We start from the raw sequence: 14,549 nt of genomic DNA, 5'->3' as shown, positions 1-14,549 counted from the left end.
CTACTGGTCATCGAATCAAGAATAGTAGTGGTGAAATAGAACTTGATATCATTAAAGTAGATAGGAACATAGGAACAGGAGTTGGTCAGCCATTCAATGAGATCATGGCTGGTCTTGCTTCAACTTCCTTTACCCTCCTTTGTTCCATATCCCTGGATATCCTTACCCAACAAAATTCCATAGATCTTACCTCTATAAAATTCAAATTGACCCAGTATCCACAGACTTTTGGAGCCATGAGTTCTAGATTTCCACTACACTTCGTGAGAAAGTGTTTCCTGATTTCACTCCTAGCTCTATTTTTATGTGGGGTGAAACTCAGGAGGCTGGCGAGGAGACTGTTAGAGATGTTTGAAGACCAGAACCTTAAAACCGGCACCAAGCTCATGGTTTACAGAGCAATAGTGATACCCGCCCTCCAATATGCTTCAGAGGCAGACTTTGTACAGCAGGCACATCAAAGCACTGGAGAAGTACCACCAACGCTGCCTCCACAAGATCCTGCAAATCCATTGGCAGGATAGGCGCACCGTCAGTGTTCTCGCTCAGGCCAACATCCTCAGCGTCGAAAACGCTCGATCAGCTCTGATGGACGGGCCACATTGTGCACATGCCCGATACAAGACTCCAAAAACAAACACTCTACTTGGAGCTCCGACACGGCAAACGAGCCCTAGGTGGGCAGTGGAAAGGCTTCAAGTACACCCTCAAGGTCTCCTTGAATAAGTGTAACATCTCCACCGACACCTGGGAATCCCTGGCCATAGACCGTTCAAAGTGGAAGAGAATAATCCAGGAAGGCACCAAACACAGAGTCTCTTCGCTGGGAGGAAGTGGGGACCAAGCGATAGGAGCGCATGATAACCCAAGCACTTCAACCAACCGGTCGTTCAATGAAAATCCCTTCAACCACCATCTGCCCCACCTGTGAGAGAGACTGTCGGTTCCGCTTTAGACTCTTCAGTCACCTGAGAACTCATTTTTAATGTGGAAGCAAGTCATCCTCAGCTCAGAGGGTCTGCCTAAGAAGAAGTGGTGAAGTGAAGCCTGGAGCTTTAATTTTAAAATTATGCCCTCTTATTCTGGATTCCCCCACTAGAGGAAATAGTTTAACAAAAGCAAAACACTGCTGGAAGTCTGAAATAAAAACAGAAAATGCTAAACACTCAGCAGGTCAGGAAGTAACGGTGGAGAAAGAAGCAGAGTTAACATTTCAGGTTAATGACCTTTTTTCTGTATCTACCTAAGTGAATCCCTTATCATTTTAAAATACCTCCATTAGATCACTCCTCAAATGGTGAAAGGTGAAAGTAGCACAGGAAAATGAAATCCTTTAAAAAAAATGTTTGAAGTGCTTTACTAAACAGTACTTACTTTTGTCAGCGTTTCAGGACAGACTTCGTCATCTGGTACCCAAAGCTTCGTTGTCTTCTTTACTGGAAACTAATGACAGAATGTGATGACTGGGATTTGAATATTGAAATCACTTAAAATACAGGAGAGATATGCATATCTCAGATACTTAGGAAAAAAACAATTTCATCAATTGGCCACACAAACCTAATTCATAAAAAAAACTGTTGAAAAAAAAGCAGATTTGAGATAAATGTATCTTGAATAGCCTTAAGCATTTTTATAATCTGCTTTCTCAGGTAAGAAGGGAGAGAAAAAAATTATAACACTAACTATTAATGTTTAATAGGTTCATGAAAATAGCAAGTAAACATACAGCACCAATAGTGTGCACAATTACCAGACTCACTATCGTGCAAAAACAGCCAATCAGAAAAAAAACATATAAAAAGGACTTAGGAAAGTGTCATCCGGGTTTTATTTAGTTTACTCTTTCAAGCAAACTCTTCGCATAACTTTGATTCTTGATAAGGCACATACTGCCCAACACTTGTGTAGCGAAAAGTAGTGCTCCATGCTGGAACTCCAAAACATAAGAATGTAAGAGTGCACAAATGAGCAAGTCAGCAATGGCTTAGGACCATATCATCTCAGCCACTGAGCTCCCAATCTCTGCAATATCAAGAAGAGCAACAAAGGTCAGGCAAGGCTTCACTGGAGGGGGGAAAAAAAAATCTTGGAGGATAGTCAACTTGGGTCACTAACATATCTTTTACATGATCAACGAAAGACAGTCATTAGCAGGAACCAGTGTCTCACCTTGGCCTGAAATTGGTGCGCAGGTGAAAGATAACACAAGTTTAAAAAATCTAAAATAAATTATCTATTCAAATTGTCCTAACAATTGTACTTACTCGGTCATTCATTAACAAATCTTTCACAACAAAGCCAGCTACCAGAGATTTCAGAGGTGCAGAAAATTGTTCCGGAGCCAGCATTGCTATGTGTCCAATTGAAATCAATGGAGTTATGAGCTGCTCTGGGTTGCTGGGATCCAAACTCTTGTGCAAAGGCTTAAAAAGAAAAGAAAAGGCAATCAGATTACAAGTCTTTTGCTACACATACCACAAAGCTGATTCTGTGCTCTGGCATCCGAGTGGGGTAATGCTACTGCCAGGGAATGCCTCACAGGAAACCGTGGGTGCATAGCCCAAGATTTTCCATCCATTAGCAGAAAATCACAGGCTGCAATTTCCCAAGATGCATTCACTGGGAGCATAAACATCCCACAAAAGCATTTAGAGTAATAAAAGGATGTTGTTGGTACTTGAAGTGAACAGATTTTTTTTTAAACAAACTACTGGTGGCGACATGTTCACAAGGTTATCTTTCTTTTACTGGAAAACTGAATTTTGTGTTTAAACAAGCGATCGAAAAATGTTTCATATACAGTGACCTATAACTTGAAGCCAACTAAGTTACCCGAGTTAGAGCGAGGATTGTACTTGAAATTAAAACATGTATAAACAGACTTTTACAACCGAGACTCTGCAGAAACTTTGGCAGAGTAACCAGGATAAACAACATACAAGGTGAACATACATACTTTGAGTATATTCATAACAAATTACCAAGAAGGAAAAGTGGCAGGGAGCTGTTTTGGTGTCATTAAAACCAAGCTGCGAAATCTAGGCAAATTTTATTTGTCTTACATGAAGTGCATGCACACTCCCCACAAAGAGAACCAGAGCACTATAGCACTGATTAACAGAGCAAGTGTATGAAGGTGTTTGCTGGAGTTTAGCCAACTAAAGCCATGCAGCTTCTCATCATAATGCACCCGGATGACCTTGCCACTGCTCATCAAACTGGAGCTACCATACCTGTTCGGGCATTAGCTTATAGCATCATCTGGTGCAGAGCGAGAAGAATCCTCATCCCTAGTGACTGGTCTCGACCACTAGATTCCATTAGTGTGCCAGGCTTTTGGTCAAACATCGACACTGCCCTTGGGTACTGCAGACCATCCTGGCTCAGGTAATGGTTTACAAGTCTGTCAGAAAACTAAACTGGTTTTGAACTATGCTCATTCTGGCATGGTCATCTTGGAGCAACCCTTACACCATGGACCTGAACATATTAAGACATTCCACCTGTGCAGTAGATTCTATGATCTCTTCCAAACTTTTTGTAGATGCATTCTTATTACAGCTGCTCCCAGACCTTAAAAAAAAACCTTATGGATTTATCAGAAAGCACGAGGCTTTCCCAAGAGGACCCTTTGACCTTGATTGCTGACAGACATTAACAGTAAGACGATTTAAAGATGCAATCCATGCATTCCACTTCATCTCCTTAATTATCCTCCATGGTTTACTGAATCTACCTTTGCAACAGTTTTTCATTACCCTGAAGAAGCTTCAAATACTTGCTTCAAAGACCCTCTGCCAACCAGCTCTCCTGTTTGCAGTTACCCTAACAGGACCCTGCTTAGTGGATGCATGGTGGTTGACTATGTCCAGGTTATTTTGATACTTCAGCTGCAAACAGAAGGAAATGATTGGTGATATCAATTGCTACCAAGTACGCCCCATTGGCAATCACAAAGACTTGGGACCAGGCTATTGACTTACAATATCCTTGACCAAATCATTCACAGTACACAAGCTATCCGAAACTCTTCTGGCAGCCACCCTTTATTACAGGGCAAGCCATCTATCCAGGACAGCTAAAAGCTTCTCGCTTGAAGGTAAAAACTCGCCAATGTCTGAACGTTCACATCAGAGTTCACTAATCAACTGAAAAGCAAAGGACATGCTAAGCCAGCCATTCACAATTACATGATTAATTGCAATACTGCTCTGAACGATGCTGGTTCAACCTGGTATCGTGAGGCGTATGGAATCATTGACAAATTTGTGACGGGTGCCAAAGTGCTTTGGTCGTCTTCAACTGGAGGAAAGTGCAGGGCATTTGAGACTTAGCGGGACAGACTGACAGGCCAACGTTTGATGGGGTGGGGGCTTGGTGATAGGGAGTCAGGTGTTGGCTTTTGACAGGGGTGATGATACTTTTGAAAAGCAAGGGACAGTGCACGAGCAGACGATATAATTTACCATTTCAGTTAGCATGGACGCTAGGAAGGTAAGTTAAGTGGTCAGAAATTTAGTGCGAATGATCAAAGGAGCAGGAGGTGGGACTCAATTGATAACATGAGCTCAGAGATGGCGCGAGGGGAGGTGGAAGCGAAACCAGAGAGAGATTTGGGGCTCGGGCAGAGCGGAGGTTTAGCTTGATGAACAATGGGAGGGGGTGTGGGGTGGGGGGGGGAAAGCAGAACAGATGATCACAATCTTAATGGCAATTAAGTCCAGGAGTGCATCGTGCTAATTTTTTTTTTAAAAAACAGGGGATAGGGGAGAGGAGACGGTTGGTGGTGGAGAAAAGAGTGAGTTGTCTTGTTCTCCAATATGATCCTCGAGTAGTGCAGAGTTTTAGCAGAGGAAAACAAATTTAATGTGACCCAGCCAGATCTCTCTTCCAACTGTACTTTCTTGAAATAAAGCTTGCATCTTGTATTTTTATAAATCAGATACTTTTTCAAAACAGCATAAAATCTTGCTTTGCTAAGCTATTTCATACCAATATAACTAACTATAAATCTGTTTTGTTCAAATCTTGTCCACAGTACCACAAACCAAGATGGCTAGTCCATTCCCTAAAAATGAAGTTGAAGCAACACCCATGATCAGAAAAGCACTTTTAATCCAAAGCAAATTAAAGATTGTCTACTTTCCATTCAAAGCTTACATGTTTCAGAATGCTGTAATGCGGTCACCCATCCTCCCACCCTTGAAGGTATAAAATAGCTTCTGAGTAAACTTACAACTTTCCCCTTTGCATGAAGAGAATTAAAAAGATCTAAAAACACCTTTCGCTGCCAGAAGAGAATCCTCACAATAGCCTCCTGGAATAACAGCACCTTACATTAAAAGATTCTAGGAAGATAATACCAACGCTGATGAAATATTATTCAAGAGGCAGGCGTCTTTTATTTATTTGCTCTATCCCTTGACAGTGAAGGCTTTTGATTATGTGGACTGAGTTTTTCAGCATTTCCATCAAATGGAGCTTTACCGAGAGTCCTCTGTTGTGACTACTAATGATGCAACATGGCAGCCCTGTAGGCTTCACTGAGGATCCTCCAAGGGATGCCTTTTTTTGTTTATGTACTTCAATCACTAACACAGGCAACTGATATTCAAGCAACTGTAAAGGGATTGCAGCTCTGGCTCAATCTTAAAGAAATATCATCCACTAGAGAATTATTTTATTTTTAGTTAACCTCTTATGCCACTGGACCTGGCTGACCTACTTGAACTGGGGAAAGTCTGAAGTTTACCATTTAGATTGAAGAGCAAATTTAAACCCCATTAGATTTAATCAAAAGGAATGGCTTCAATATATAGAAACCCACTTAAAAAAAATTAAAGGATAGCCTGGCAGTTTCCCCAGCACAGTCTGTCCTAAATTGATTTTCAGTAACTAAGTGTTCAAATGTCTGTTGCCGAGATACAGCTGCCCATGAATCCATGCAATATTGTAATTTAAAGATACTGTGTTCCTGTCAATAACGCAACATAAACTGTTCAATAAAGTCCATGTAATCAAAACAATTGTCCTGCTTTGGCTCAGAGATTATATTTCAAATTACACGTTTGCATTCTCTCAATTACCAGGAGAATGAATCTCAGGACCAATGACGCACTTTCCTCATTACGTCAGCAACTGAGAGATCAAGAGCTGTCTGATTGGGTTAAGGGAGTAGGAAGTAGGTCTAATGAAAAAGGAGTCTTAGGGCTGTACATTTCTCGATCCTGTATTTTATTTAAAAAAGCTAAATGCCCAAATTCTATCCTAAGACAGCAATGGCGACAGTAAAGGTCAACAACTGGAAATGCCCCAGAGCTCCAAACAGAACTTGAAGACCTCAAATAATTGAAGAGCAGAATTTGACTATTTACTTTATTTTACAGAAGATGTTTCATAAGGTGCCACATTAGAGACTTACAATGAAAATTAAGGCATACATGAAAAAAGGGAATGCAATCACATGCTGTTTTTGACACATTTAAAGAAATTTCAATTAATACTTATGAAACAGTCCAATATAATCTCCACACCACGCGAGTGCATTCCAGCTAGTTAGTGTCAATTTTAACCCTGTCTGCCCATGGGCAGCAACTTATTCAATCCGATCCTGCTGGATTCCCACAGGTTGTAAATTTAAACTGTTATTTTGAACAGGCAACAAGGGACAGCGAGGTTCTTCTTCAAATAAGTAGATTGGGCACCGATAACATCATTAGGGCCCAACTGTAATTTAACCCAAGGCCTGAGCAGGGAAGCCAGAATGACTTCCCCACAATGCCAATCTGGTGGCAAGAGGAAGCTAGAAGGGGCCCAAAAAAGTCGATCATTGATTTTTATTTTTTGTTTCCTTGTGGGCCATGAGGTACAGGAGTGCTCCTCTGGAGTACCGTACGAAAATCTTGGGCCTCCCCTGCCCAGGCTTTCCTCTCCCAATGTCCTCACGATTCCCCTCCCTCCTATTTTAGCCGAATGCCAGGGATCTTTCCTGCAGGTCACCGCCTATGGCCTCCTGCTGCCCGACTTCTAGCTCCTGCCCAGCAGCCAGCAAGTGCTTCCCGTTGGATTCAGGCGAGAGACTGGTGGGACCTGTGGAGAGGAGACCCAGTAGGATTTGCCTTCCCCTTTGGCCACTGCCCACACAACTCCTGCCAGGGAGTTAAAATTCGGGCTTAGGTGTCAAAATGTTGGTGGCACTGGCAGGATACAAAATATATTTACAAAGAATTAATATGCACGAGAAAATGTTAATCCTAGCTTTCCTTTGTCTAGTAATAAGTAATTTCTTGGAGTGTGATGTGCAAAATTATACAAAAATGCAAATTTAGTGCAAGCACACACACCATAAACAAAATCCTGTCCATTTATTTACAACTGTATGCAAGTTATAGCTTTGAGCATTAAAGTGCATTTTTAGTCATATGATCATTTATAAGATTTTGCCTTGGTTCAGAAAAGCTGATACCGTGTACATTATTATGGAAAGACAATTCAAAACTATCAACTGAATCAAGAAAAATATTATTGCAAATACACTTGAAAAGTTAATTTTAAATGGTAGCTGTTTTACCTCGAATATCTGTGCAAACTGTGTCTCTTTGCTGGAGAATATTGCATGAATGCAGTGAATAGCATGCTTGGCCTGTCGAGCAGTGCCTTTCTTGGCTTTCTGCTGCAATACTGGCAGCAAAGCACTAGGATAGAGGAAAGCATAAAGTTAACTGAGATTTGCTTTTCATGAAAATCAGGGAAGATTACATTGATTTTGCATCAGATACAAATGTTAACACCAGTGCCAAATACCCTTTGGCACTGACCTGAATGATAGAACTCCACTCATTGAATAGCACCCTCTGCTGTCAGTAGGCTTTTTCCACTCGATTTCACTTGCACACACAAAACAATCGATGGGTGGCAGTGAATTTCATGACAAGCAATTAATGACAGTTCCGACATCACAAACCATGCAAGCAACACTGAACCCAGTGATTGAATCACTACCTTGCAACTTATTGTATATTTTCTTGAATATAAACATTACATTTTTGATAATGGGAAGAAAATCAAAACGAATTATCATTTGGGTGTACTGAGTGTGGCAGGGCCAGTGAGAAGCAGATGAAAAAAAAAAAAGTTTTAACACTGGATCGTAAATTATATGGAATGATATACTTAATATATAAAATATAACTGGTGAACTTCGCATGATATTCAGAATTTGTTTCTTGGAAATTTGCTAAATGTGTCATTGCTGAGGTTTTGTACTGTGGGCTTTTAATTAGTAGTTCGAAGCATCGGCCCCTTTTCACTTGAATACAAGTAGTAACATTTATTACAATCTAGGCTTTCACCCCACCTTATTTTTGCATACTACAATCATGTTCAAATTTATACACACATCTATTGTAATCAGTGCCTTCTTGAATTGAAAATCAACCCATGTGCAGAATGTTTACAACTTGAAGGAAAAGCAAACTGTAATTCACCAACACTGATATGCTATTCTTTCAAATATAATCTAAAAGCTAATCTTGAATAAATATATTGATAGTAATTTACATAGAATCATTAGATTTTACAGCACAGAAGGGGGCAATTTATTCCATTGTGCTCGTGGTGGCGCTATGAAAGAGCTACGTATTATATAGCATAAAATTACTTGATATAAAAGCAACGGTAATGAAACATACGATCGGATGTGAGGAAAATCATCTTCAATTTTCTGCCCAGTATTTCGGAAGATCTGTAAAGCAGCTTCTGCCACTTTTTCATCTTCCATTTTCAGACACTGCAGGAGGGATTCGAATGTTTCCGCAGAGTGAAAAGAGATTGAATGCGTAAACGATAATACCTAGAACAAAAAAGTTACAGGCTTTAAAGTATAGAGAAATCCTTTTTTTTTTAAATAAATGGAATTTTCAAATTCTTTAATAATAATTCAACTTTCTTTCCCCCTCAAGGAAAGCCACCCTATAGTTATCAAGATAGCTTATCCATTATTTCATAATGTAAAGCTATTTTAGAAACTTTTAACATTTTGAAGACGACAGAATTGTAGATCACATTCAAGTATTCTCTTATCGGATTATTCAAATGAAGTCCAACCTTCATATATTGATTGGAATGTCAATCATTCCAAAATGCATGAACCACCTAAAGACAACGTCCTTTCAAGACATGATGTCCAGAGCAATTCTTTGGTCAAGAGACACCAAAATTGTCTTCTGGGTAGGTCAGCAGAGGCAACTAGTCTGCAGTCAGTTAGACGCTGCAATGAAGGGTTTGAGGGTCGCAACAGAAACAAACAACTAGATCTCTTACCTGTATTTATCTTATTGATCTTATGTAAAGTGGGACTCGGATAGTTCATGCAAAAACAAGAACCAGTAAGTGCTTTTAAATGTGCAAGGGGCAGGTCTACTGCTACCAATAAGTGCTGTTTGCTGACACTTTGCGCTGAAACAATAATGAGCAAAATAATCAGTGACAGAAAATGGGGTAGATTTTCAACTGTCGCCCAGGGTTTAAAACTGGTGTTGTGGATTGTCTACTCATTATAGAAATCGGCTGAAATTAACAAATGAAAATTGGGCGATTTCCCAATACATGGTACCCGTTTTGTGTTCAGGCAGCAAGTTGAAAATCTCTCTCAATGTCTAGAGAACCCATAGGTACAGTGCATTCTGACACTGATCAGAAAACTACATTCTAATGCAAGACTTTTACAAGACAAAAATGAATTCAAATATGACAAAGTATCATTAAGAAATCTAAGTGTATCAAAAACCTTGTTTTAAAAAATAAAATTGCATTAAGTCAACAAAGGTATTCCTTGTAACTCTCAGGAGGACTTGAATATGCCTACAAACTCTAAACAATTCTAATCATTATCAGTCTCAAGACTAGTGCTTCGTGGGTCTGTCAGATCTTTAGTTAATTATCCCTTTTAAACCTTAAACCTTCCTCTGGCAAATATTTGGATTTCTAAGTAGGGATTCTCAGGCAACATTCATAAAATCAGTCATCATTTTCATGAATCAGGCTCCCCAACTGGTGATCTCATTAAAAAGGGACAATAAGGATCATAGAACAGGTACAGCACCGAGGGAGGCCATTCGGCCAGTCAAGCCCTTGCCGGCTCTCTGCAAATGCACTTCAAGCTTGTCCCACTCCCCTGCCTTTTCCCCATAGCCTTGCAATTTTTGTTCCTTCAGATAATAATCCAATTCCCTTTTGAAAGCCACAACTGAGATTGCCTCCACCACCCTTTCAGGCAGTGCTTATAACATTTTGCTTATGTCGCCTTTGGTTCTATTGCCAATCATCTTGAATCTGTGCTCTCTGGTTCTCAACCCTTCTGCCAATGGGAACAGTTTCTCTCGACCTACTCTGTAGAAACATGAACTCTGCGAATTTGAAATCCTTGACCCAGCAGCATTTGCCGACATGAGAGAATTGCTGGTGCATTCCAATCCAACTGGTTATACTGATGGTCGTAAACTAAGTATATAAGATCACCTTTCAAAGTGGGCTTTCCTGGATGCAAGTTTTATTGACATCACGAGCTACATAGAAACCAAACCTTATGCTAAAATGCTAAGATCAAGCTTTCTGCCAAAGTCAGAACATGTACCACTCTGCTGCCAGAACCAATAGCAGAATTTTGACCTGGTCATATTCTGAAAAAGTCCCATCTCTTCATTAAACTAGAGCTTTGAGCCAATATGAATATTTAGCTATTTGAATGGGATATAGCACTATACCATAAAACGTAATGTTAGGTTTACTTCTGTGAATGTGCATAATACCTTAAGCAAGCAGTTTTGACTTAGAATCAGACAAAAATTGTTAAGAATTAAAATATGTTGAAATATCAAAATTAACAAGCAAATCAATCATGATAATTTTAAGGTCAAATTAATCCGTAACTTTCAGTTCCAGTGATTCAGACATTTACCTTAAGCAATTCAAGGCCTGCTCGGATTGCTTCATCAGTTGGCACACCCTCCTCTTCATCATCAGCTGTACCATCGATGGATTTATTAATCTGCTTGATTAATGCACTATCAAAAACAAGAGATAAATAATGTAAATAAGTTTGAATTTACTTTTTTTTTTAAATATTGACGAGTCATTTAACAAGAATTCCTCTCAAAATGTTGAGCCACAGAAAAGTTACAAAATGCAATCTCCAGCATAATAGATAATGTACATAGCAACAGAGGTGGCAGGGAAGGTGCAAGCTGAACATCTATATTCCATTCAAACCATTTTCTTCCTCAGAATGCACATAAAAAAAATCTTAAAGAACCTGAAGTAAACATTCCGGCCTCAGAGCTGCGCCACTGGAAGTGCGGCATGGCTGGACTCCTGCCTATCAGAGTGCCCTCGTGATGACCGCACCACAAATCCACGAATGGGGTCATTTGCACAAAAGAAGTGGGCACCCAAACCATTCATAGCAGTACTGGAGAGTGCAGCGGAATTTCTAATTAGCGGGTCTGTCTGGCCAATGTGGCCGAAAATCAAACATAAAACCCTCGGAGCTAATACTAATCTGTTCAGCCCCTTTTCTAACGGCAATCAAACTCGGAGAGGCAAATTGTCTTTGAAAACTGGCATCGTGGGCCACACTTATGGCACTTGCATGGTACTTAAAAGTTTGCCGTATACTGGACGGAACTGGCAGGATTTCCATGGGATCCAGTCAGTCCTATCTTTAACTGTAACTGCACAATAGGGATACGGGGGTTGGGAGTCGGTGGAAAAAGTGCCCACTCTGCCAAGAGTTTCTCCAAAAGGAGGCAGGAAGCCAGCAGAATTGGATATCGGTTCAAATTTCTCTCCCCGCAGATTGTGCGAATGCCACGCCCTAAATTTCCAGGAGTTTATGCACAATACTTGAATGAGCTTGAGCTGATCAACTACAAACAAAATGGTGCAATTTTGAAAGGGATGCAGGCAATGTTCCAGAGTCCATTATCGAATCAGCCACGATCGTATTAAATGGTGGAGCAGGCTCAAGGAGCCATATGGCCTACACCTGCACCTATTTCTTATCTTCTCAAATGTTCCCTTTAAGTCACACAGTGCTCTCCAGCTCCCACGCAGCTGGCTCACCAGCTTTTAAATAAGAAAAAACGCGCATGTGTCGTATTTTGAATGGGCCAGGTTCCTTAAAAAAAAAATTAAGGCGAACATCGGTTGCAGGAAGCGACACACCCAGAGGTATATGTACACAAGTTTTTGAAGATGGCAGGTCAAGTTGAGAAAGCAGTTAAAAATAATATGGGATTATGGAATTTATTATGAGTGGCAGAGTGTAAAAAAGCAAGGAAATTATGCTGAGCCTTTATAAAACACTGTTAGGCTTCAGCTAGAGTACTGTATTAAATTCTGGGCACTACGCAAATTGGATGGCTCTACCAAAGAGCGGACACAGGTGCAATTGGCTGACTAGCCTCCTTCTGCGCTGCAACATTCTATGAACTAAGAAATTCACTTGTTGAAAATTCGACACTAAATTATTTATACTTGTAAATCAATAACAGAATTAAGGTCATTTAAATATCTTGATGAAGTTTACCAAGTTACAGATAGAAATATAGAAAATGTGTGATAAGTTCATTGTTCTGGATATTAAAGTGATGAGATTTTCACTTCACAGGAAAATTTTTAAATAAGAGTTTACTCGTATTTTTAAAATTTTCCTGTTCAGTGAAAATTAATCACAGAATCCATGCATGATTATATCATCGTGAACTTCCTTCCTACACCACCTCTTGGATCCCTTACTTTAGGAAACATGAATTTTCTTGCCCTGAAACAAAATCAATGTGCAATATCTTTATAATCCTTAATCCCATTTCAGGTACAATCAAACAATTCCCTTCAAAAGACTATTTTGAAAAGGAACGGGCAAAGATAACAGATAAATTAGTAATGTAATTCAGTAAAATCACAGATACTTGGAGAAAACAAAAAAAAAGATTTTTGCAAGATCTGCTGAAATATTCATTTGAATGTCAGGAACCATCAACCTATGCCGCTCAAAAGCCTCTCCCAGTTACTGGCACAAAAGCATCAGTCGATGCCGAGTGCAGATCAGCGATCTATCTGCTTTCTAAATCAGGGAATGGTTTCCATGAAAAGGGGGAGAACAAGGGATGAAACAAAAACTGTTGCGTGTTTACATTAAAAGCAAGTCCTTTGGGAAGTGGATGGTGCAGTGTAAAGCTCAAATTTGCTTCCTTCAGCAAGTTCAATAGAACTGGTTTTTACCTATTCTCTTGTGACTCATAGCATTAGTTTTGGGCAATCGCAACACAGCTCTCACTTGACACAAATCCAAAAGGTTTAAAACTATATCTAAATTAGAATTGGTACTAAATGGGAAATCTTACGCAGATCACAGTGACTTCTGGTGAAGGAAGGAACTAGGGGCTCAATTTTCCCCAATGCTGTTGTTTGGCGTATTGCCAGATTTCCGCCCGTTTTTCTTGGCCCCAACTACTACCCAAAAAAGTAGCAAGTTTCCCCATTCTATTTTTTGAAATTGGCTCCGCACAGCTTGTCCTGTAGTCCCAGGGGAGGTGGAGCCTAATGTCTGCGCCGAAAAAACGATGCCGTCCCTTCTGCGCATGCGCAGGGGGAGAAAAAAAAAGTTTTTGGACTTGATTCCTATAGGCGCGCATGCCCAGTACAGCTCCCGGTCTGCGTACGGCCATTTTTAAAGAGCCAGTTGTGTTCTCAGATGAAAGATCGGAGCTGCAATGCAAGATGCAATGCGCACAAAGATCAAAAATTTCTTACAGGGTGAAGTGGAGGCACGAGTTACTGTGATTGAGGGCAAATGGCATGAGCTGGACACCAGCAGAGATCATAGAAACATAGAACATAGGTGCAGGAGTAGGCCATTCGGCCCTTCGAGCCTGCACCGCCATTCAATGAGTTCATGGCTGAACATGCAACTTCAGTACCCCATTCCTGCTTTCTCGCCATACCCCTTGATCCCTCTAGTAGTAAGGACTACATCTAACTCCTTTTTGAATATATTTAGTGAATTAGATAAAAGTTCAATCAAAAGAAATGAACAAACACTGGAACCAACTTGCAGAAGATTACTGTGCAACGGTGACCACCCAGAGGTCTGGAGGTCAGTGCAAAAAGTGGCAGGACCATGGTCAAGTAGTTAGTGTAAGTAATATTTTCATTTATTCAATGCAACTGCAATTGTAAATGTGACCAGCTGTATATGTCCCATCCAGCAGAAAGACATTCTCTTTAAAAATTAATGTTTTTATCTTTGCAGAGGAACGTGGCAGACAACAGACGAAAAAGAACTCGACAGGAGGAGGAGGCCAAGCAAATCTGCACCTACCGACACCCTTGGAAGAGAGGGGTCGCTGCTTTGATGGGTCCTGCCTGGAGAAAAGCAATCACCACTGCAAAAGTTGGGCCCACACTCGAGGGGGATGGCAAGTCCTACAAATTCCAGAGTCTGGCTTTATGTTAAATGTGAAGTACTGCGCGGGCTAGCAATGCTT

At 40.4% G+C, this 14,549-nt stretch overlaps 1 protein-coding gene across 5 annotated transcripts in view; it reads right to left on the bottom strand.

Moving 5' to 3' along the window:
* Positions 1–14,549, bottom strand: part of LOC139275199 (sister chromatid cohesion protein PDS5 homolog B) — a 297,515-nt gene that overhangs the window by 112,996 nt on the left and 169,970 nt on the right. For all 5 annotated transcript variants that reach the window (XM_070892340.1, XM_070892337.1, XM_070892338.1 and 2 more), the window contains 5 exons: positions 10,961–11,066; positions 8,694–8,854; positions 7,574–7,697; positions 2,268–2,426; positions 1,375–1,443 (listed from right to left, as the gene is read on the bottom strand). In XM_070892340.1, the coding sequence (XP_070748441.1) occupies positions 1,375–1,443; positions 2,268–2,426; positions 7,574–7,697; positions 8,694–8,854; positions 10,961–11,066 (619 nt within the window). The remainder of the gene's footprint in view (positions 1–1,374; positions 1,444–2,267; positions 2,427–7,573; positions 7,698–8,693; positions 8,855–10,960; positions 11,067–14,549) is intronic.

The sequence above is a fragment of the Pristiophorus japonicus genome, chromosome 10 (assembly GCF_044704955.1).
Source record: "Pristiophorus japonicus isolate sPriJap1 chromosome 10, sPriJap1.hap1, whole genome shotgun sequence".
Taxonomy (NCBI): Eukaryota; Metazoa; Chordata; class Chondrichthyes; family Pristiophoridae; genus Pristiophorus; species Pristiophorus japonicus.
Note: the sequence above shows the minus strand (reverse complement) of the source record. Positions and strands in the feature narration are given on the sequence as shown.